Raw genomic sequence first — 22,885 nt, forward strand, 5'->3', positions numbered from 1 at the left:
GTAGGAAAAAGCAAGTTAAATGAAGCAGGTGGCAGTAAAATCAAGTTGTGATTAACCTGGAATTCTCCAGATGGTAGAGATGGACTAGGCTAGAGGCAGGGGGCTATGTAGATTAAACAAGCGTAAGACTTAGTGGTGCAATATAATCGGTTGATGCAGCTTTAAACAAATGAATTTCTCTCCAAAAAACAAAAAAAACCTAGACTACATACCCTGTTTATCCACCAGCTCATATGCTACATTGACTCCTTCGTTCATAAACAATTTAAATATTTTTAAAGTTTTACTTCCATATTCTCTCCTTTCCTCCAAGCTTTCCTTTTGCAACAGAGCTTCAAACAGCATCCTTCACTACTATCTCCCTGAAAAAAACTGATGAACTCTTTAGTGGTACTTTGCAGGGAAGCAGGTGCTGCCAGTCCTTCCCACGTCAGCTAATCAGTAACAGTGTTTTGCTGCCCCACTTCCACTAGTTAACAGAGGGAAGCAAGGCTGGCAGGAGCTGCTGCTTCCTTTCTGAAGTCAATCAATATACACACATCTTGTGTATGCTGAGGCACTTAGTTGCATATTGTATTGGTAAACTGATGTGGACTGTTACTTAGTACTAAATCCTATATCTCCCAAAAATATTTCCAGTTAAGGTATTTTTCTATCTACAGTGAATACTAATTATTGGATATAACCAATATTTTAACTAAGTTAGAAGGAGCTCTTCCAAATTAGCAGCACTAGTTTTAATTACCAACATAAAAATACCAATTAATTTTGAGGTTACCTGCCAGTAATTACTGCTCAGAGTGTCACATCCCCATATTCAAACTTGTGGAACTGGCATCTCCTGGTATTGAGCAGCAGAATCTTCTGGAGATAAAAGTCTGCTGGGAATACTCACCCTTTCCTTTCCTGCAGAATTCCAAGCGTACAAGAGGTGGTGGCCCCAACCACATCTCAGTTCCTTCCCTAATTTTGGAAACCTTAGCCCAAGACCAAAATGAGGAAAGTGGGTTGGGAGCATGAATATACAGAGGCACCATTCCTCAAGTACAGTTACTGGAAAGCATCCTCTTATTCGCATGGCCTCTGCATATGCCCACTGGTTGGAGATTAGCTAACGGTATAAGCCCCCCTTGGAAGGTGGCTGAGGAGTTCTACGTGAGTAAGGATGGCAAGACTACCAAAATATACTTTAGGTTAGGACTGCAGGACATGAAATAACTGCAATTTCACTTCCCTTCTCCCAGATCATACTTCAGCAAGGAACAAAATTTTTACTTCAAACTACAAACAGAGTTTTCAAGAAGAGTTTTGCAAATTCTGTGAAAGAGACAGCATGAAGGCATACAATGGATGCTATCATTGTATTAGCTGAATGCTACACTGGCAAGTGTTGGGGAAAACACACAGGCTAGCCCGCGCAAAATGGAACTGGGGATGAGGACACCAACCATGTCACATTTCCCACACAGTCTACAATATTATAGAGAATTGACCATCTCCAAACTCTGTGAGCTGTAGCTATGGGTATGAAGAATGCCCTCTTTCACAGCGGTATAATATTGCACATCTGAGGTTAACTGCACCTCTACCCGCTTTAGGTCTCAGACCTCAGCCATCCCCTCTCCATAGGTGAGGATCCACATCCCTCTTCCTCCAGACAAGGGATTTAGGTTTGCATTCTTCCTGAAATTCACTATGACTATCCCAGCAGTTCCGTCCTTTTTTCAGCACCTACGGCTCGCTCTCTTAATGGGAGACATTGTCAAAGCCTGTGATGAGCCAGCTTTCACAGTTCATTGCAGAGATAACATATAATAAAATAAGCAATCTACATACATACTAAGCTTAGCAGGTGTCACCCATCTTCCACATGGAGACCCTGGCAGGTTCCAATCCTTCCAAAGTGGTTTTGTCCTCTAAGTTACAATCTCATGTCAGCTTCTGGATCAAAACCAGGGCCATACAGCCGGGTTAGAAAGACTGTTCCTACAAAAAGTCCTTTCTTCATCTCCTGGACCTCTTGAACCCAGTCTGAATCCATATATGTAATTCCACCCCAGGTATTTATACTTCTCTGGAGTGGTTTACCTGTCCTGGGATCTGCTGTTAAACCCCCACAACTGATTTTAGTTCCTGGGGGATAGCACAGTAACCCTCTCCATAAAGAAAAGGAGGACTTGTGGCACCTTAGAGACTGTTAGTCTCTAAGGTGCCACAAGTCCTCCTTTTCTTTTTGCGAATACAGACTAACACGGCTGTTACTCTGAAACCTCTCCATAAAGCTACAATACAATCCCCAGTTCACAAAAGACACACACCACATTTATAGATTCAAAAGTTTATGCCTAATCCCTTGGCCATGTTGGGCCATCACAGTATAACAGGTTTGTGAAGTATCCATGCTTCCAAGATCTCACATCTGTCACACATGGTACAGATACCACCTTGAAAGACAGCAGACCAGAGGTTCCAGGAGCTCTGCAACACAAGACTGACCCCAAAGCAAAAACACACACACACACAGAGGGGAAAATCCCAAGGGCAGCTAAACAAATACATCTGCCCCACGGTACCCACAACATAGCAAAGCACATCGCTTAGAAGAAATTTAATTTCCTTTGCTTTGCTTTGCTGGCTGGGCCAGTACTTCATGCAATGCCCCCAGTGGAACATGGAGCAACTTTCACAAAACTTGATTATAAAATGAGTCAGGACTGTTGTCCCAAGTAGGAGGATGGAAGCTGAAATCACAACCCATATAGCCTGGTAGAGTTCAAAGTGTCAATAGATAATGTTCAAAGCAAGAGATTAATTTAGTCAAAAAGTTCCTATTTTTCAGTAGCAGCCACCAGACTTCTGAAGAATTTGTTCTCATCAAGCATTTTGGCAATCAAGTAGTTAAGATGTCAACCTGAGAATATTGAGGCTCAGATGGATTGTTTTACCCCCACCTGAAGACAAAAGATTCAGCAAATTGGAAAGTGGGGCAAACAGACATAGGGGTTTTGAAGATAATAGCCCTGACCAGGCCTTGGCAGTTTTAACTTGCTGACTCCATACTGACTGACCTGCAGATAGATCTCCTGAACCAGTGGAGGCAGGGGGAACCCAGAGGAACTCCTAATTCCAATCCAAGAAAGGAGAAATTGCCAGTGACGACGGGTTACATCTGACCCTGAAGCAGAGCTGGAGACAATGGACCTTCTCGTCAGTAATAAAGAAATCTAGTCAGGACTTCACTCCCATTGCATAATACAGTGCCAGACTCCAGCCCAGAGTTACAAGGTCTCAGCAGGACTTTCCCTGAAACTACAGCTCCCAGAAGCTACAGAACAGGCACTGAAACTGAAAGCAGGGAGATTGGCCTTTGCTCTTAATGAACCTTCTACTTGTGCCACCAAGGCAGCACAGAAAAGGAATGTGCCTGACTTGAACACAGACAAGAGCTGGACTGTGGGTGGGAAGGCGAAGGAACAAATTGGGATAAGGGGTGGAGAAGATACAGGACTGGGAAAGTGTTATGTTGGAGGGGATGATGCAGAAGAGTGTGACCACTACAGAATACTCCCCTTCAGCATCTGGAATGAAACTCAAGATTTCCAAGACTCATCATTACTCTGCTTTTAGCAAATATCTATGAAACCCTTTGACAAAGTGCATGTGTCTCAATCTCCTCTACTGCTGGTTTACACAGAGGATGACAACCTAATACTGCGATCAGTTACTTCCTTAATTCAAATAGGAGAGGTCTGTGCAGTGGATTTAAAGGTTCCAACCCTGCTGGTGACCTATAGGGGTGTCAATATTTGTCATGATGGAGTTAGTTTTTTTCAGTATGTTTAAAAGATTAAAAAAAAAGGGGGGTCATAAGGAGAGTTTATTCATCTTGTATAGTAATAGAGTTCCAGATGTGTCCCCTTATGGGAGCTGCACTTCAGGTGTGCAAGTGCCCTGGGCGACCTTGAACAAAGATTTCTGGTAGCAGTACCTGTTTGGCCTGAGCATGTACCCTACATTTGAGGGTGAGCTACCCTAACTTCCTTCTCCATCACAAAGTCCCACCGAAGAAACTCTTAAAGGGGAAGGACATGGGTAGAGGAGCACCCATAGGGACTCATCTCGAGCAACTGCAGTTACTGCACAAGCTGAGTAACTATTCCTTTGAGTAGTGTCCCTATGCATACTCAAATTCAGGTGACTATCGAGCAGTCCTCACAACTGGAGGAGGGAGCTTCAGAGCCAAATCCATGAGTAAAGACAAGACTATTTCCAAGGGATGCATCTGATTTAGAAGAATGAACTATCACAAAGTTTGGAAAAGGTATGTACTGAAGATGAAGGTGCAGCTTTGCAAATCTCCAGAACAGGAACACATTTGAGTAATGACAGAAGTAGAGAGAGGCCTTGTGGAATGGGCCAACACCATAAGAAGAGGTTGTATAAACTGGAAGATTGATAAATACAACTAGAAATCCACCTTGAAAGCCTCTGGACATTGCAAACCCTACAGACCTTTCAGAAGTAGAGACAAACAATCTAGAAGACTTTCTGAATGATTTGGTTCTGTCCAAACAGAAGGTGTGACAATAGAAGGCATTTTTATGGAAACATGCTTATGAACGTATATATGACATAATTAGAATGTGTTTTATGCTCCTACATATGCCATGTAACATATCTCGGTAAAAGTTATGATCTACTGAATCTATTAATCCTATTTGTATGCATGTATCATTTTTGTATTTGAAGTTATGAATATTGGCTGCATACTTGTTTGATTCTAAGGTTTTAGTGAAGCAGTTGGTCAGCTTCATGAGAAAAGATTATTCTCAGTAAGTGCCCTATCAAGAAACCCTTAAGCCAGCAATGAACTTGGAGACACCAATCCACATCTGGGCTTTTCCAGGAATGTGGCCTGGCTGGTAAGGAACTCAGTCATGCATGGACATGTGACTGCCCAGGTGACTCCAAAACTCCATTTTGTAGATGGACTTTGCATAGGAGAGAGGAGGGGGTCTCCACCCACAAGAAAAAGTCTATTAAACCCCTGGGAGACCCCTCCATTTTGTCTTCAGCTGGCTAAAGAGAGCCTCTCCACCCACAAGGATACCTGAAAGAAACTGGAACAAAGGACAGTAACTACAGGGGGTGTGAGTGATTGCTGGACCCAGACTAGAAGGAGACTAGTCTGTAAAAGGAAGTTTACTGGGTGAGGATTTTATCTGGATTCAGTTTTATTATTGTACTAGACTCAGACTTGCATGTTTTATTTTATTGTGCTTGACAATTCACTTTGTTCTGTTACTACTTGGAATCACTTAAATCCAACCTTCTTTCTTTAATAAAATCACTTTTTACTTATTAATTAACCCAGGGTATGTATTAATACTGGGGGGGGGGCAAACAGCTGTGCATCTCTATCAGCGTTGTAGAGGGCGAGCAACTTATGAGTTTACCTTGAATCAGCTTTATACAAGGTAAAATGGATTTATTTGGGGTTTGGATCCCATTGGGAGTTGGAATCTGAGTGTTAAAGACAGGCATACTTCTGTAAGCTGCTCTCAGTTAAGCTTGCAGTTTGTGGGACGTTGTTCAGACCTGGGTCTGTATTTGTGGCCGGCAAGCATGTCTGGCACAGCCAGGCAGAGTTCTGGAGTCCCAAGCTGGCAGGGAAGGCAGGGGCAGAAGTAGTCTTGGCACATCGGTTGGGGGTTTCTGTGATCCAACCTGTCACAGAAGGCTAACGCCCTCCTGACATCCAAGGTAAGACTAGTCAGGACTCTGCCTTTCGTAAGTGGCTTTGGGGGAAAAAAAAGACAGGAGATGGATAACTTGGTTGAGATGAAATTCAGACAATAGCTTGGAGGTAAACATTTCACATGTGGTTGTAACGATACTTTGTCTTTGAAGAATACTGTAACAAAGGGAGGGTGTCCCCTGTTAACATCCCTATTTCCCCTACTTTTCTGGCAAATGCAATAAAAAATGGTTACCTACCTTTTCGCAACTCTTGTTCTTTGAGATGTGTTGCTCATGTCCATTCCATTCCATTCTAGGTGTGCACATGCCCATGCACGATCAAAGATTTTTGCTTTAGCGGTATCCGTTGAGCGCCCCCATGAGTGCCACGCTCATGAGTCAGTATATCAGGCTTCACCAGCCCTACGCCCTCTCAATTCCTTCTTGCCAGCAACTCCGACAGAGGGGCAGACAGGAGGGCTGTTATGGAATGGACATGAGGCAACACAACTCGAAGAATAACAGTTACAAAAGGTAGGTAATCATTTTTTCTTCGAGTGCTTGCTCGTATCGATTCCATTCTAGGTGACTCACAAGTAGTGTCAGTGGAGGTGGGCTCAGAGTTCATGGTCTTGCAGCATGCAGCACTGCTCTGCCAAAGCCAACATTGTCCCCCGTCTGTTGGGTAAGTGCATAATGGGACATTAACGTGCGGACGGATGACCAGGTAGCAGCTCTACAGATCTCTTGGATTGGCACCCGAGTCAGGAAGGCCGCTGATGATGCTTGCCCTCTAGCTGAGTGCGCCTTGACTATTAGTGGTGGCACTTTTGCTAGCTCATAGCGGTAGTGGATATAGACCGCGATCCAGAACAAAATCTCTGCTCCCCCTCTTTGCTGGTTGATGTACAATATGCAGACTACAATGCCTGTCATGATTTTGATGGATGTGCTCTTGATTAATGGCAGAAAGTATAAGCAACCATTCCTGACCGCCTTCAGCTCCAGGAGGTTGATGTGTAAATGAGCTCCTTGTGTTGACTACCTGCTCTGAATGCTGTGCATCTCCAAGTGTGCTTCCCATCCGAGAAGACTCATCTGTTATGGTAATGATTGGAGGATGCTGAACCAACGAAACACCTACACAGATGTTGTGGGGATCCTTCCACCAACTGAGGGAGTCCCATCTTTTTGAGGGGCCAACACCAGTCTGTCTAGACTGATCTGTCTGGAGTATAAATTGTTCTGGTCCACCCCTGGAAGTGGTGGAGATATAATCTGACACGCTGTGTCACAAGGCACAAGCTGCCACGTGTCCCAGTAACTGAATACAATTGCTTGTGGATGTCTCTGGGCTTATTTGAATCTCTTCCACTAGATTTGAGAGAGTCATGAACCTGTTCCTGTCTGATTGTTACAGCATTTAAGGAAGCTCTTATGAACGCTAACCTTTTAGTACTGGTGCCAAAGTGGACTTTGATGTTGAGCTGGATGCTGAGCTAACCTGAGAAACAGGGACAGTGCTGAAAACTTCATTGTAAGATCAGCCTTTGATCAGTCAATCAACAAGATATGGAAAAGCTATTGTCTCCAGCTGAGGAAGGTAGGCAGTGATAACTTCCAACACCTTGGAGAATACCCTTGGAGCCAAGGAAAGACTGAAAGGAAGAATCTGATGCTGGAAAGGGTCTTGACCCATTATAAATCAAAGGAATCTCTTGTGAGATGGATGAACTGCAATAGGGAAATAGGTGTCCTGGAGGTTGAGGGCTGAAAACCAATCCTCTGATGGAATCAGAGCTGCCAGAATCACCATCCTGAACTTTTATGCCTTGACAAAAATGTTTAGCAGTCTCCACTCCCGCATCCCTCATTATTTTTAGGACCATAAAATACCCTTCACCTGTGCTGAGGTAGAACTGGTTCTATCACTCCTAACCAAAGGAGGGAGATGATTTCTTGTCTCAGCAAGTATTTGTGCAAGGGGTCCCTGAGAAGGGATAGGGAAAGGGGGTGGGTTGAGTGATAGATGTACTCTAGATGGAGTAATCGGATGTTATAATCTCCAACTCCAGTTTGTTTGATGTAATCCCGTCCTATGCTGGTTAAAATCAAGAGAGACTGTTACCAAAGGAAGGAAAGCAGGTAAACTGGCATAACTGAAGGATCAAAAAACAGCACTGTTCCAGAGTGTAGACTAGTCCATCAAATTGACATTTCAGTGATGAAGATAGTTGAGTGGCCAAAGCAGATGTAGTGGGTGGTCTCTTATGAAGCCCAGCCTCTTCCTAGGAGGCTTGGCACATCTGCAGAACTCCTAAAGTTGGGCAGGGTGGGATCACTGCATTTGCTAAATCTTCATTTGTTTGCAGATGTACAGATCTCCGAATCTTTCAACATGTATGGCAAGTCATCAGTTGTCTCAGAGAAGAGCTTCAGTCCATCGAAGGAGAGATCTTCAACAGTATTCTGGACCACCCTAGGAAATCCAGAGAGTTGAAGCCAAGATGGTAGATGCATCATGACAGCATAGACGAAGTGAACTGCGCATAAGCTGACCCTTGGCTATGCTGGCCTGGAAGTGATCACAATATTCTGCTGGAAGATGTTCAATGAATGACGTGAATGTTGAATGACTGATACGATCATATTTTGCAATAATGGCTTGATAATTTGTGATCCTGAACTGTAGGGTCACAGATGAGCAAGCCTTACAGCCAAAAAGATCAAGGAGTTTTTTATCTTTGTTGTAAGTGTTCAGTTTAGCATACTGCCATCTGTCATGTTCATTTACATCTTAGCTACCAAGGAATTAGGTGAAGGATGAGAAAAATAATAATAAGCTTATCAATAGTGAAGCAGGCATGCTGACACTCCATCTCAGTCAGAGGTAATTAAGAAGAAACTGAGGGTGGTTTGCCTGTACAGCCCTATATAACCTTGGTGAAAGGCATGACAACATGTTGGTGCATGTGCAGTCCGAATGAGTACTGCTACCAGAAATCTCTGATCAAGGCCAGGTGGGATTCACCAGCACCTGAAGGGGAGCACCCATATGGACACTATTCAAAGAAACAAAACTGAAACATGAGGAAATGAAGATAAGTTGTACTCACATTGATTTTCTTGCTGCGAGAGCTTTAGGTCTCCTATGCTTAAATGCAATTACTGCATTAAATCAACATTACCCTTTAAGAGGAAAATATATGGGCAACTGAAAAGAGACCAAACATCTACTCTCAGTTCAGATTTTATTATATCTGGGTAAGAAAGTTAGTAAAAGCATCCAATCAGTTTTGTATATAGTTTAGTTTACATTTGTTTCTTCTGCTTAAGGTATTTCAAGTAAATACAATGCTATTTTACAAAAACACTGTGTAATAGATATGTCCTTGAGTAAGATTAAGTCCATTTACAGAAGCAAACACTAGCTGTGTACGCTATTAGCTCTATATTGACTTGCAGTGACATTATGGCAAATATTCAGTGCCTGCTTTGCCAGACATATCAAGTATTTTGTGAGTGGCTGCCTTTCCTAAATTATTCTAACAAACACAGAACATGTAGGCCAAGTTCAGCATCTTTCTGAGATTTGGCTTGATTAACAGATCATTTAGGTTACAACAATCACCTCAAAACTTCTTTCCAGGTTTGGCTGCTACCAGCATTCCTCCCTCAAACAATTCAAAGTCCACACTCTGGATTCTCTCTTATCTCCCTTATATTTAATAGGGTAACAGGTCACCTGCCTAAGGTCAACCAGCTAAAAAGGTGGGGATATTTCAGGCAAACACTGCTTGCTTATTGTAAAATTAGTCTACATTAGGGCTTAATTTAAATATTTATATGAACATTAAAGTTTCAATGGCCTTTTCCTTTTAGTCTATCTTTTTCAAGATATGGCAAGTGAAACTGAAAAATATCTATTACTTTTTCAATTTGAAGTCAGAACTGAAGGGAAAAGAACAAGCCTATCACCCTACACAGTTTTTTCCAAGTTGACAAGAGTAGAATGTTTATTTGTCCTGGGAAGGGAGCAGAGCAGCCATGCACTGATCTAATAGTGGCCTCCTACATCAGTACTTAATCTGAGGCCATCAGACTACTACAATGGATTTATAGGAAACAAACACTAACTTGTTACTGCAACTTACTACTGCAGATAAGAAGCTGCTCACTGTTTTGAGACCCACCTTACCTCTCTTGCTCCTCCAGTAGTCTTAAATACTGCTTACTACAAGGGAAGCTCATGTTTATGACACACAAAACTCAAGAAGCATCTCTCCAGCCCAAGCTAAGTGTCGGCTCTCACACCACAAAGCTCAACTCACAGTATATGTCCAAGCTGTGTGCTACTCAAGGTTGGGATGTCAGTTGACACAGTGGAGCCTAGACATGTGCTGTTAGCTGATCTTTATGGTGTGAGAGCAGACCCCCCAGGGGACCAAAAAAAAAACTAGCTAAAGTAAGGAGTATCACAACTTACAAATTATTCCATATAAAAATTCTCAGCAACTTCATTACACAGACTGCGAATCACTGTTTCAGGAAGTAACTAACTACATGGGAATACATAAGTCCTTGTCTGTGGAGTCATGGGACAAAAGAAAAAAAAAAGTCATTCTGTAGTTTGATTTTTTAAATCTTTTAAATAAACATGCTTCTTCAAGGAAGCCTATAAACAGTTTCTACCCCTCCCAAAGAAACATTAAAACAGATTACAGAAAATATGAATTACAAATCCAAACAAAAGTTACAGTACCAACAAGGCTTTCGGTTTTGGTGCTACCCAGCTACATAGTGTCTATTTAGACCTGTAATTTTAAAGACAATATACCCTGTTTTGATCTATAGAGTGCCTAATATTTTATTTAATATAGCATCAGTACAGCAACATTAAATTACTGTAGGAAAGTGCTGTATGTGAACAAAATTTTCAAAGTTGAGTGCCTAACATTAGGCAGCTAAAATCACACTTACTCCACATTTGACCAAGCTGTCTGACCCAAAAAAACAAAACCTAATTTGAGGGATGAGTCAGATCTCATTAAGGAATTTTCTATACATACCAGTTTTTCAATTTCAGATTCAAGATTCTGTATGCAGTCAAGTTTTCTCTTACGACAGCGCTGTGCAGCAATTCTATTTTTACTTCGTCTTCGGATATCATGAATACAATCCAGCTGTTCAGGAGTCAATTTGTGCATTTTCAGAAATGACTGAAAGTCATTTCTAGAAAGTGAAATGATCCTTTGTGAATTAAATGGCAGTTTTACCTAAAATATAAAATATAGTTTTGAACCAAGGAGGAAACTGATACAAGCAAAATTAAAATTAGCTAAACTGGACAGGTTTCTCGAAATTAATAAAACACTTACAAAAAGCAACTTCATTGGAAAAACATGAGCAGAACTAGAACACCAATATTAACCAGAGGCGCAAAAGCAATGTCATCACGTTTGCACAGTCACATAGATAAAATCCCGGGATTTCAGACAGATATCTTGATAGAATCCAGTAGATGTAATCCAAAGATTTTGCACATTTAATCTCAGGTTTTCCAAAAAAATATTAATTAAGAGTAAAATTTACTTCTGTGCAGTGGATCACAACATGTCAGGTATCAGTTAGTGCAACGATTCTCAACCTTTTTGGGCTCAGTACCCATTTGTAAATGTTTATGTCCTGTCACAACCCAGTAAATAGTCTGGGGGTCAAGGCCCCCCATGGGGTTGGGTCCTGCCCCGCCATGGGCCCACAGTGGCATCTCCTATGCTGTGGGGCTAGCTAGGCTTGGCTCTCAGTGTTGCAACCTCCAGCGTTGCAGTGCTGCTCAGGTTTGGCCACACCCACCTGACTGGACCAAACTGGAGTTGTGGAATTGTGACCTGGCTCATGAGGTTGCAGTGCCACTCACTCAAATTTGGCCGACTTAGACTCCCTGTCATCATGGCTAGGCCAAATCTGAGTGCCCAGCCAGCCCTGGGGGACAGGAGCCATAGGAGCTACCACGCAACCCTTTGAAACATTTTGGCAACCCAATTTTGGGTCCCAAACCACAGGTTGAGAAATCCTGAGTTAAGAGCTTCTAGAGGCGTCCCCCAGCATAGTCTGAATTTCACCCTAAATCATTAGCAATATATAATATTGCATATATATTTTACATCTATAAATGTGTATAAAATTGTTTCTATTGTAAGGGTAACTGGTTGCAACTCCTGTATTTAGGTTGCTTAACACTTTCTATTATTATATATAGAATTGAGCCTCCCCCACACTATGCATGCTTGACCTTTGGGGACAGCAGATGCCACAAATATGCACACATACCAACATTATAAGGCCTGTCACCAATGCTTGGTTCATGCTGAAAGCCATCTTCATTTTTCAAATGCAATATTTATATTTTAAAGTAAGCAATAAAGAGAATATATGCAGACTTAAAAATAAAAATGTCAACAATAATATCAGCTTACTTTCACCTAAAGAACTGAATGCAGGGAGGGAGTCTTTCAACGGGTTTCTACTACTACCACCAGAGACATCATTAACACTAAAGAAGCGGATGGAATGCTGCTCCAGACAATAATGCCATTTACCATTCCATGAATTTAAGGAATAGGACACATTCAGCACTGGAGTTAGCTAGTGTAGCTTCCCCCTTACTTTCAATGCAAGTTGTGCACTGCTTATATTGGGAGGGCTGAATCAGTTCTTAAATCCTGAAAGGTAAAACACTTCTTTAGAGTTCTATATGACAGCATCATATTGTAACTTTAGAATTTCTAAAAATCATATAAATTTCCATTTTTTCTACATAGTCTGTGGAAATTGATTACTTACGACATTCAGCTGAACGTAAAAGTTTACCATATGAACAAAAAAACAATGCATTGAGAGGGATGGGGAGAACAGAACAGGAAAAACAGGAGTGCTTCACTTCATCACAAAAACAAGCATTAAGCAATTTCTGCAGTTGAAGACAGATAATATATAACCAAAGCAGCAGAAACATGCACAATATAAAAGTAGTCTGGAATTATACAGAGTACAGCTTGTCAAAAACCACAATCCCCACCGCCCTTCTAAAAAAATATTTGCCGCCAGATTGCAACAAAATCCAAGACTTCAAAGTTTCCAGTGGAATGAAAATTCCAAAAAGTTTTTAATATGAAACATTTTGTTCTGGCAATACTTAATCATTTTGACACTTACAGTATATTTTAAAATGTATTTAAGTCAAAACAATTCAATATCAAACAGACGGAAAAGTCATTTCAGTTTTTTCCCCATTGAAAATTTTGTCAAAACCAAACATGTTCACGCAAAATATTCAATTTTAACTAAACTGTATATTTGATAGAAAATTTTTCCTTAGGAAAATTATGCAATTAGCTCTATAACCGACATGTCTCCTCTCATCTTGCACATTTCCACACACTTCAGAGACATTATGAATTTCAATAAACCTCCTTTAACAACCTAATTATTTAAAATTACTAGCTGTATTCCCAACAGATTTTTTGACTATTTTAGACGGAGAAATAAAATGGTACTTTCCCCCTAGTGTTTTGAAACCAAGCAAGAAAACTGTCTGGAACTAAGAGGGTCTAGAATTAGATTTCAGAACAGAGCATACAGATGTATGGAAACAAAAATATAGCCAGAATGTCCTCACCTCACATTCCTGTTCTCTTGCTGAACATGACTCACTGTCTCCCTCAGTGTCAGTTTCAGAGTCTTCTCCCAAACTTATCACACAAGTATATGGACATTGTTCTTGTTGTGGTTCCTGGATATAATCTCCACTATTTATCTCTGGGCTGTTTGAGCATACTTCAGTACCAAGATTACTTATAAATGGGCAGTTGACAGAGTTCAGAGTTGTAAAAGTTCTTTGAGAACAAGGTTCAGGGCTCTCACTGAGACTGATACCTAACCATGGGCATTCTGACTTTTTTCCTGAATATACTGGTTCTGAGCATTCTTTTGCTGTTGCAGGTGACAAACGCATTTGACAAGCAGTCTCTGTATTGTAAATATCACTCCAGAAACCTTTTGCTAGGTGTTCAGCTACCTCTCTCTCCACACTGCTTCGGTCACTAGTTGATGTAATGCTTATGTCTTCTCGAGTGCACAAATCAGACTTCAAAAGCGAATCATCTTGATTTTCACTGACTGGTTTATCATTCCTAACTACAGTACCTGTCACAGTTTTTTCAGCTACAACTGTGTTTTGCATACTACTGAAATTCAAGTTGCTGTATTGCTCATATGCATTTAGAAAAGGTGCAGAATAAAGTTCATGAGGTGCAACAGAAAAATTTTGGGGAAAAGAAGCAACATCTGTTTTCTCCATAGGATATGAGATACTCTGAGACACAGATTCTCTCTTCAATTCCTCTTCTTTCTCCCCCTCTTCCATTTCTACCTGAGTCTCTTCACATTGTGAGACCAGCTGCACAGCTGTGCACTCCTGAGCTTTTCGTATGGCATCATTAAATGATTCACTCTGATGAATGGATGTAGCTGATGTTACCTGATCATCTTTAATACTGGAACCAATCTCTGCAGTATGGACTTTGTCACTCCCAAAAGCTTTCTGGAACTTCCTATATTTTGGGCATAGGGAAAACAAGCCAGAAACATTATCTTTTTCTAAATATGCAGGATCGCATGTTTGATTGGTATTATCTTGGAGATGAGGAGATACTTTTGCATTTTCTTCACCTTTGCTGAGCTTTGAATTAGGAGTTGCAGTGTATCCGGTTTCCAACAATTCCTCCACTTCGTCATCTATTTCTAGGCCCCCATCATCCACAAGGGCAACGTTAACGTTTGCTTTCTCACAGCGTGAGGTACAACATTTCTTTCTAGGGCATTCCTGCTGGTCTGCTTTACAGTCCAAAAACTTGAATTTGAGAAACTGGAAGCAAGATTCTTCAATGTTATGTACTCCCAAAAATTTTGCACACTTGCAAACTTCAGACACATTGTCTTTATTTAAAATAAGTTTGGCAGTATATGCAAACTGAAGCAAAGGAGCAAATCCTTTAAGTGTCACCTGTTTGGTTTTTTTTTTTTTTTTTTTTTAAAAAAAGAAGAAAGAACAAACATGTTAGTATGGCCCATTTCTTGTAAGGCTGACACTTGACACAAACCACAGTCTTGTCACTCTTATATAAGAGGTCAATATGAAACGGACTCAAATCTTCCCTGCCCAATGACATGCGAGCTACTTATCCTGGTCCTACAACTGTTTGCTGACAAAGATTTGGCGTCTGGTCTACCTGGGCTTAAGACAGCAAATGGGGGCTCCTATCACAGGAACATTCCCTGCTCGGTCACGTCAAACAGGAATTAATGAACAAACAGATCCAGTCCTGTGGGGAAATGGTGAGCAGAAATGAGGAGAGGAGAGAAGGTCGTTTTCCTTAAAAAGAAATTAACCAACACTTATATCTAGCCAACTTCCCTTAAAAATCCATCTTTGATATGACAGGATTTTATTGTGACCCTTTTATAGTAGCGTTCTACTTCACAGTGTTAAAGAAATTGATAAATTCCAGTATATTACTATTCCTCAAAGATTAAAGTATCACTGTTCACTGAAGAGCAGTAAACAGATGCAAAAGCAGGATTATATTTTCAGGTTTCCTTTCAAAACGCAAGGTACTCCAGGATAATTTACTGGCAAAGTCACTATACTCCTGACATCTAACACACTCCTTTTTAAATGCAGCCACCATTATTCATTCACAGTCTAATGTGTTACGGATTCTGATATCAGTCAATAATAGTAATTTGGTCATAACTGGTTATTTACTCCTTTAGTACAGGGTACACCCTCCATCCCCAGTTCCTCCCATTAAAAGGAAATTTGATTTCTGTCTGAACAGATAGCAAACTGACAAATTACTCTTAGTTTAATGACTCACTGGAATCAGGTCGATTTCTGAAAGCTCCACACCCTATTACTACAAGCCCTATTTCTGCTAGGGATCTGAATCATCTCACAGAGCAATACAATACTCACTGAATACCCCCCAAAAGAGTCCAAGAAATTTGTTCTCTTCAGTTTTAACGCCAATCTCATACTCTTACTTCCATAAAGGTTTAGGGAGAGATTCCGCTTCCTTCTACGAACCCTTCATGTTTAGTACTAACTTATGCCACGAACAGATTCACTGAAATCAAAGGAACTACTTGCAGAGTAAAGTACTACTCAACTTAAAGGTGGCGGACCCTGACAGCGAATAAAATCAGGTTCTATTATACTCTACAATGTGATTGGGACGACTATTTTAAAACAATCATAACGGTATGCTGCAGAGTGTTCCAAACACATGGTGATATAGATTTTAGAGGAATCCTGAAACATCTTGTGACGTTTCTAACTATTTTGGAGCATGCTCTGAAGACAGTGTACAAGACAGTTTGCACGTGGCACTGTTTATAATCAGCACACTAACTTAGCTTCAAACACTTGTAAAACCAAAAGGGGAAAGAGGATGTCAACCTTCTTATCTTCAAATCCCAAACATATATGCATTAGTGGCAAATAATTAAATCTAACTAGTGACCTGATTTGTTGAGTGCTAACAAAGCACACTGCATATACGAACTGAAATGGTGAATAATATAATGTATTCCAATAATCCAAAGTATTCCCTTCTCACACACAAAGCACAGTGATCTACAATCAGCAGCATTTGAAGCCCACACAAGCTTGGGGAACATGAGAATGTAACTTCTGTTTGAAAAATATTTTGTGCAGCACAGAAGTTACAATCCTGCAAGCAAGCAATATTAATTTCATTTACAGCTTTTTAAAGACATAATTTGATGTTAAATAGCTCATATTCATTCTCATTTGAGTGTCCCCCACATCCTTACACTGAATGCCTGATAAATGACAATTCTGAAGCAGAGGTTTGTTCACCAAATAGTTTCCCAGTTCCTAAACCACTTAAGATTATTAGTTACTTAAAGTTAACACCAGCCTATTGTATAGCATAATTTAATGTAATGGTGTAGAAACATAAGTATGGTGATGTACAGAAGTATGCCAATTAGTGCCACTCACCTCTTCTGGTAAAGTGATGAGAAGATCAGCATCCAACTGTCCCACAATTCTTGAAAGAAGATAGCTGCTGCAAGCTGCAAGCACAGACCGATGAGCCCGAAATCGCTGATCTTCCACTAGGATAGTAACATCACAAAGAAAATCTTGCTTTCTCTGATCATTGAGACGGAGTAGAACATTGGTACTGTGTACCGAAGACTCATATGCAAAAACCACACTATTCTTCTCGCTTAAAGGCATCGTGTATCAGCAGTGTTAGTGCTATTCTCAGCGGAAAGCATTCTTCTATTCTTCAAACCTGAAAAGAAACGTGAAAATTTACAGAGTACGTAAGTATCTGATAGGAATTCAGGGATAAGAATACTATGACTCACAAGAGGGGACAATTTAAGTTACACATATTGCACCCTTAAGAAAAATAAGGTCACTGTTTAAGTATACAGATTCTAAGCTAAACAAAATGCAAACACAACATAGTTTAGATACTTATTTTTAAGCAAGTTTCTAAATACATTCTTTAGTAAGCTCATGTTTCATTATATGATTTTTAAAAATAACTCCTGCTCCTATTACTCATGGAGGAAAAATACATTTGAAAACACTTGAAAAATGAACACAATTGTTTTTGGAGATGCATGTTGATTAAAAGTGACAAATTTACCATGAAACTCTATGACATGAAATAAGTATCTGTATTTAAAGATCTTTTCCTGACTGCAGCACTACAGAAATTGAAAGGAACAAGTATAGAGGCTCTAGATCAAAGTTCATCAAGATACTACATAAGCTGCTTTTGTTTGTTTAAATGTGGTGTACACTCTACGTTCTTCTATGAAGAGAAAACAAATTCAAAGAAATCCTACAATATGCTACTTAAATACAGCAATAATGACTCAATAGCTCAAGTGATCCCACAATAAAAAAAATGGAAATAAGATATGCAACATTTTGCGACTAGTTAGTTGGTTTGCATGGCTGCTTGGTGGCCTATGTGGAACATGCTTGCATTTTCAGGGAGAAAGCGCCTGCATCATAGACACTAGAAACAAGCTTCCTCATTGGCAGTCTCAAAAGAGGCACCTGGAAAAAAAGTTGAACAGCCATGGAAACGGAGCTACTATTTGAAGCCCAGAGATGGTCCCTCGGAAGTCACAAAGCAGTTTCACTTAAAAAAATTTGCATACATACATTATTACTACATACATGACGTCACTAAACATGACGTTTTTAAACTTTTTTTCACATGGCCTTGGAAAATAGCAACATTTTTCTTAGGGCTGTCAAGCGATTAAAAAAATTAATCGCAATTGTGCAATTAAAAAAATTAATCACAATTAATCACACTGTTAAACAATAGAATACCATTTATTGAAAATTTTTTGGATGTTTTTTAAATTTTCAAATATATTGATTTCAATTAGAACACAGAATACAAAGTGTACAGTGGTCATTTTATAGTTATTTTTTATTACAACCTAATACAAGTACTGTAGTGCAATCTCTTTATAATGAAAGTTGAACTTACAAATGTAGAATTATGTACAAAAAAAACTGCATTCAAAAATAAAATAAAGAAAAACTTTACAACCTACAGGTCCACTCAGTCCTACTTCAGCCAATTGCTCAGACAGACAAGTTTGGTTACAATCTGCAGGAGATAATGCTTCCCATGTCTTTTTTATGTCACCTGAAAGCGAGAACAGGCATTCGCATGGCACTGTTGTAGCTGGCATTGCAAGATATTTACATGCCAGATGCGATAAAGATCCATATATCCCTTCATGCTTCAACCACTATTCCAGAAGATGTGTCCATTCTGATGACTGGTTCTGCTTGATAATGATCCAAAGCAGAGCGGAGCGACGCATATTCATTTTCATCATCTGAGTCATATGCCACCAGCAGAAGGTTGATTTTCTTTTTTGGTGATTCAGGTTCTGCAGTTTCCGTATCGGAGTGTTGCTCTTTTACAACTTCTGAAAGCATTCTCCACACCTCGTCCCTCTCAGATTTTGGAAGGCAGTTCAGATTCTTAAACCTTGGGTTGAGTGCTGTATCTAGCCTTAGAAACCTCACACTGGTACTTCTTTGCATTTTGTCAAATCTGCATGAAAGCGTTCTTTAAAATGAACACATGCTGGGGGATCATCCAAGACTGCTATAACATGAAATACATGGCAGAATGTGGGTAAAACAGAACAGGAGACATACAATTCTCCCACAAGGAGTTCAAACACTTTTTTTTTTTTTTTTTAAAAACAAGCATCATCAAGCATGTCCCCTGGAATGGTGGTCGAAGCACGAAGGGGCATATGAATGTTTAGCATATCTGGCACCTAAATACCTACAACCCTGGCTACAAACATGCTATGCAAATGCCTGTTCTTATTTTCAGGTGACATTGTAAAGAAGCAGTCAGCAGTATCTCCCGTAAATCTAAACGGACTTGTCTTAGCGATTGGCTGAACAAGAAGTAGGACTGAATGGACTTGTAGGCTCTAACGTTTTACATTGTTTTGTTTTTGAGTGCAGTTATGTAAAAACAAACAAAAAACCCTTACATTTGTAAGTTTACACTTTCATGATAAAGAGATTGTACTACAGTACTTGTATGAGATGAACTGAAAAATAGTATTTCTTTTATCATTTGTACAGTGCAAATATTTTTAATAAAAAATAAAAATATAAAGTGAGCACTGTACACTTTGTATTCGGTGTTGTAATAGAAATCAATATATTTGAATATGCAGAAAAACATCCAAAAACATTTAATAATTTTAAATGGTATTCTATTAACAGTGCAATTAATCAAGAATTATTTTTTAAATCACAGTTAATTTTTTTTGAGTTGATCACGTGAGTTAACTGTGATTAATAGGCAGCCCTAATTTTTATTCAATTGTTCAAAATGCCTAACATTAAAAGAGCATTCTTTTTAAGTCAACTGGCAAAATTCATCCTTAACTTCATATGCTGCTATGGAGTAATACCAGAAACACACGTTGTCTAGTATTTGATCTATATGATGGATTGAGGGATACCCAGCAATAGTGGCAATGGTAAGAGCTATTGTTTGTTTTTATAATCTTGGGGGTTGGTATACGGACAATTACTTGTAATTTTGTCATTGCATTGGCAAGGTTTGTAAGATACCTAGAGATTGAAATAGGTGTTTCAAACCTGACATGGCAAGCGTGCACTGTAATGACTATTCCTCTCTCTAGAAAAGATGGACCCAGTTCCCTCTACAACTAATCTACCAAACCAATCAAGGTAACTAACTTTCCTTTCCACTTCCCAGCTGATCTCTCTACTTCTGTCCTTTCCTTCACACTATTTTCTTCCCACCTCACTTCGTTTGCATGTGTTCTTTTCTTCTACACCTATTTATCACTGCTGTCTCATTTCCCCACATTGCATGATCACTCTCTCTTCCTCTAATTTGTCTGTCTGTGTTGGATGAGCAAAGGCTCTGTACAACAAAAACAGCACGTCTCCCAATATGCGCAAGTTCATATGTTTGAACATGCAGTTTCAACAAACCAAAAAACACCAACACATTCTTTCATTACCCATTGTTATATTGATGTCACCTGACATCATTTAGTAGAAGTGTCACCCCTCCATCCCTAATGGGAAGGAAGAGGAGGGAACTACAAGAGTAAGAACGATAGTTTCCAAAATATGGCCTTGATGCCAAAATTTGTTTAGACTGACATGACTGATAATGTTAGTATTCCCACTAGGCTGAGAGATTCTGGTTGGTGGAAAAGCTTCAGATTATCAGTAAATCACTATTTAAGGGAGTACATGAATACATGATTTAAAACACAACTTTATGACTCATAGAAGAGCTCATGCACTCCATTTTCCTACAGATATTCCTAAACTCTCAGGAGAGAACGTGTGTGGAGAAGAGGAGAGTACCCAAGGAAAACAAAGATAGCAGACATCCTAGCCTCTCCACCCCTTGTTATCTGCTCTCTTCCAGCATCTAGCACAGACCAAGTTCACTCACATTCTCCAGTCCTATCTCTATGCTATATTTGTACATCCCCACCTTCTTTAGAGACAGACTCCTGATGGAACACAGACGGTCATGGTTGAATAAAGTTGTAAAGGCAAGTTGGTTGATACCAGGCTGCCCAGTTTTTTGTAGACCATGACAATCTATATTCAGCAAGTGTCAGCTAACCGCAATTAAAAGATGCTGGGGCCAGAGTATGTCACATTTAGCTGACAAGGCTGAACACAATTTGTCCAGACAGCTGCATTATGGGCAAGAGTGTCACTTAAATCTAATCTTGACAACTGTGTTCAAACACATCTGAGTATTATAATGTACACAAGGTCACTGTCATTTAACTGCGGTAGAAAATCCTGCATTCAATCTACCCTGCAGCTTACAGTGTTGGTTGCACGGCTGCTAGAGAATTTTCTTAGTGCAGATACACCCATAAAGTTAAGATACTTTAATCTACCTTCATAGCCTAATGTCAGCCAGAGTTGTATTTTTCCACTGGGGGATCCTATAAGAAGTCTGTATGGTTTTGTCAACACTAGGGGTTTTTGTTTTTTTTGGGTTGGGTTAGGAAGGGGGTAATAGTACTAATACTGGTAAAAATGCCACAACCCAGTCTGTTAGCACTCAGTACAGTGTTAGTGTTCTAGTGGGAGATTCTCCCTTCATACCCCAAAAACTAATCCAACCTATCAATGAAAAATACAGAAATTATGCTCGCTATTTTTAAACAGTCACCAACATCAGTGAGGTATCAATGACACCAATAACGAGAACCAGAAACTCCCCTGCACTACACTTAACATTAAAGGAAAAGCCACAAGTCCCTTTAAAACAAGCCCCCATAAAATTGGATCTTGAGAACATAAGAACAGCCATACAGGGTCAGACCAAAGGTTCATCTATCCTAGTATCCTGTCTTCCGACAGTGGCCAATGCCACGTGCTTCACAGAGAATGAAAGAACAGGTAATCAAGTGATCCATTCCCTGTCGCCCATTCCCAGCTCCTGGCAAACAGAGGCTAGGGACACCATCCCTCCCATCCTGGCTAATAGCCACTGAGGGACCTATCCTCCATGAACTTATTGAGGTCTTGTAGAAGCAAACAGCTTCTGAAGAAAAGGAGGTAAAGTTGAGCACAGCGTCCAGAATAGTTGGCTGGAAATTTTTTCCACAGCTGGAAGGGTATATCACCTCAACTGAATATCTATCACAGGCCCCCCATTTAGACAGTGAAATTACTCACTGAGGTAAATGGGGTAGAATGAGGGACAGATTCATACTCTTGATGCTGATGTTGTTTGGCTGGAAAATCTTCTGCAGGGCTGATTTTACAGCTATGTAGCCTATTATTTTACATTGTGAAGACCAACTTTGTGACACCAACCCTGCCTTGATAAAAAGTGAGGATTTTTAATAATACAGTAGAGCCTCAGAGTTATGAACACTAGAGTTACGAACTCACTAGCCAACCACACACCTCATTTGGAACTGGAAGTATGCAATCAGGCAACAGCAGAGACCCAAAAAAAGCAAACACAGTACAGCACTGTGTTAAACGTAAACTACTAACAAAATAAAGGGAAAGTTTAAAAAAATGATGAGGTAAGAAAATTGTTTCTGTGCTTATTTCATTTAAATTAAGATTCTTACGCATTTTTCTTCTGATTAGTAAAGTTTCAAAGTTGTATAAAGCCAATGCTCAGTTGTAAACTTTTGGATGAACCACCATAATATTTTGTTCAGAGTTATGAACGTTTCAGAGATACGAACAACCTCCATTCCTGAGGTGTTCCTGAGGTTCTATTGTACATCAACTGGGGAAAAATAGCAAAAACTGCATAAAAACAAAAAATTAAAAAAGAGTAGAAGTTTTCATGTCAGGTTTTCCACGAATATACAGCCACAGCATGGCTGTAAAGCCTGAGCAGTCTTTTTTTTTTTTAAATGTGAGAAAGACCTCAAAGTAACATTTGAGATTTTAAAAACACACATTATTTCAGATAAAAAAACACGTAAATTAACTACTAATTATATG

The 22,885-nt window shown here is 39.9% G+C and overlaps 1 protein-coding gene across 23 annotated transcripts in view; it reads right to left on the reverse strand.

The window, feature by feature from the left end:
• BACH1 (BTB domain and CNC homolog 1) overlaps nt 1–22,885 on the reverse strand; it is a 54,944-nt gene that overhangs the window by 19,461 nt on the left and 12,598 nt on the right. For 22 of the 23 annotated variants that reach the window (XR_012161173.2, XR_012161172.2, XM_073362810.2 and 19 more), the window contains 3 exons: nt 16,826–17,123; nt 13,418–14,803; nt 10,809–11,015 (listed from right to left, as the gene is read on the reverse strand). Coding sequence is in view for 21 of the 23 variants with exons in the window: in XM_073362810.2 (XP_073218911.1) it covers nt 10,809–11,015; nt 13,418–14,803; nt 16,826–17,065 (1,833 nt within the window). In the remaining 2 variants the exon portion in view is untranslated. Of the gene's footprint in view, nt 1–2,245; nt 10,325–10,808; nt 11,016–13,417; nt 14,804–16,825; nt 17,124–22,885 lie in introns of those variants that run through there. The other variant, XM_073362820.2, reaches the window with a different exon arrangement.

Source organism: Lepidochelys kempii, chromosome 1, assembly GCF_965140285.1.
Source record: "Lepidochelys kempii isolate rLepKem1 chromosome 1, rLepKem1.hap1, whole genome shotgun sequence".
In the NCBI taxonomy this organism is placed as follows: domain Eukaryota; kingdom Metazoa; phylum Chordata; order Testudines; family Cheloniidae; genus Lepidochelys; species Lepidochelys kempii.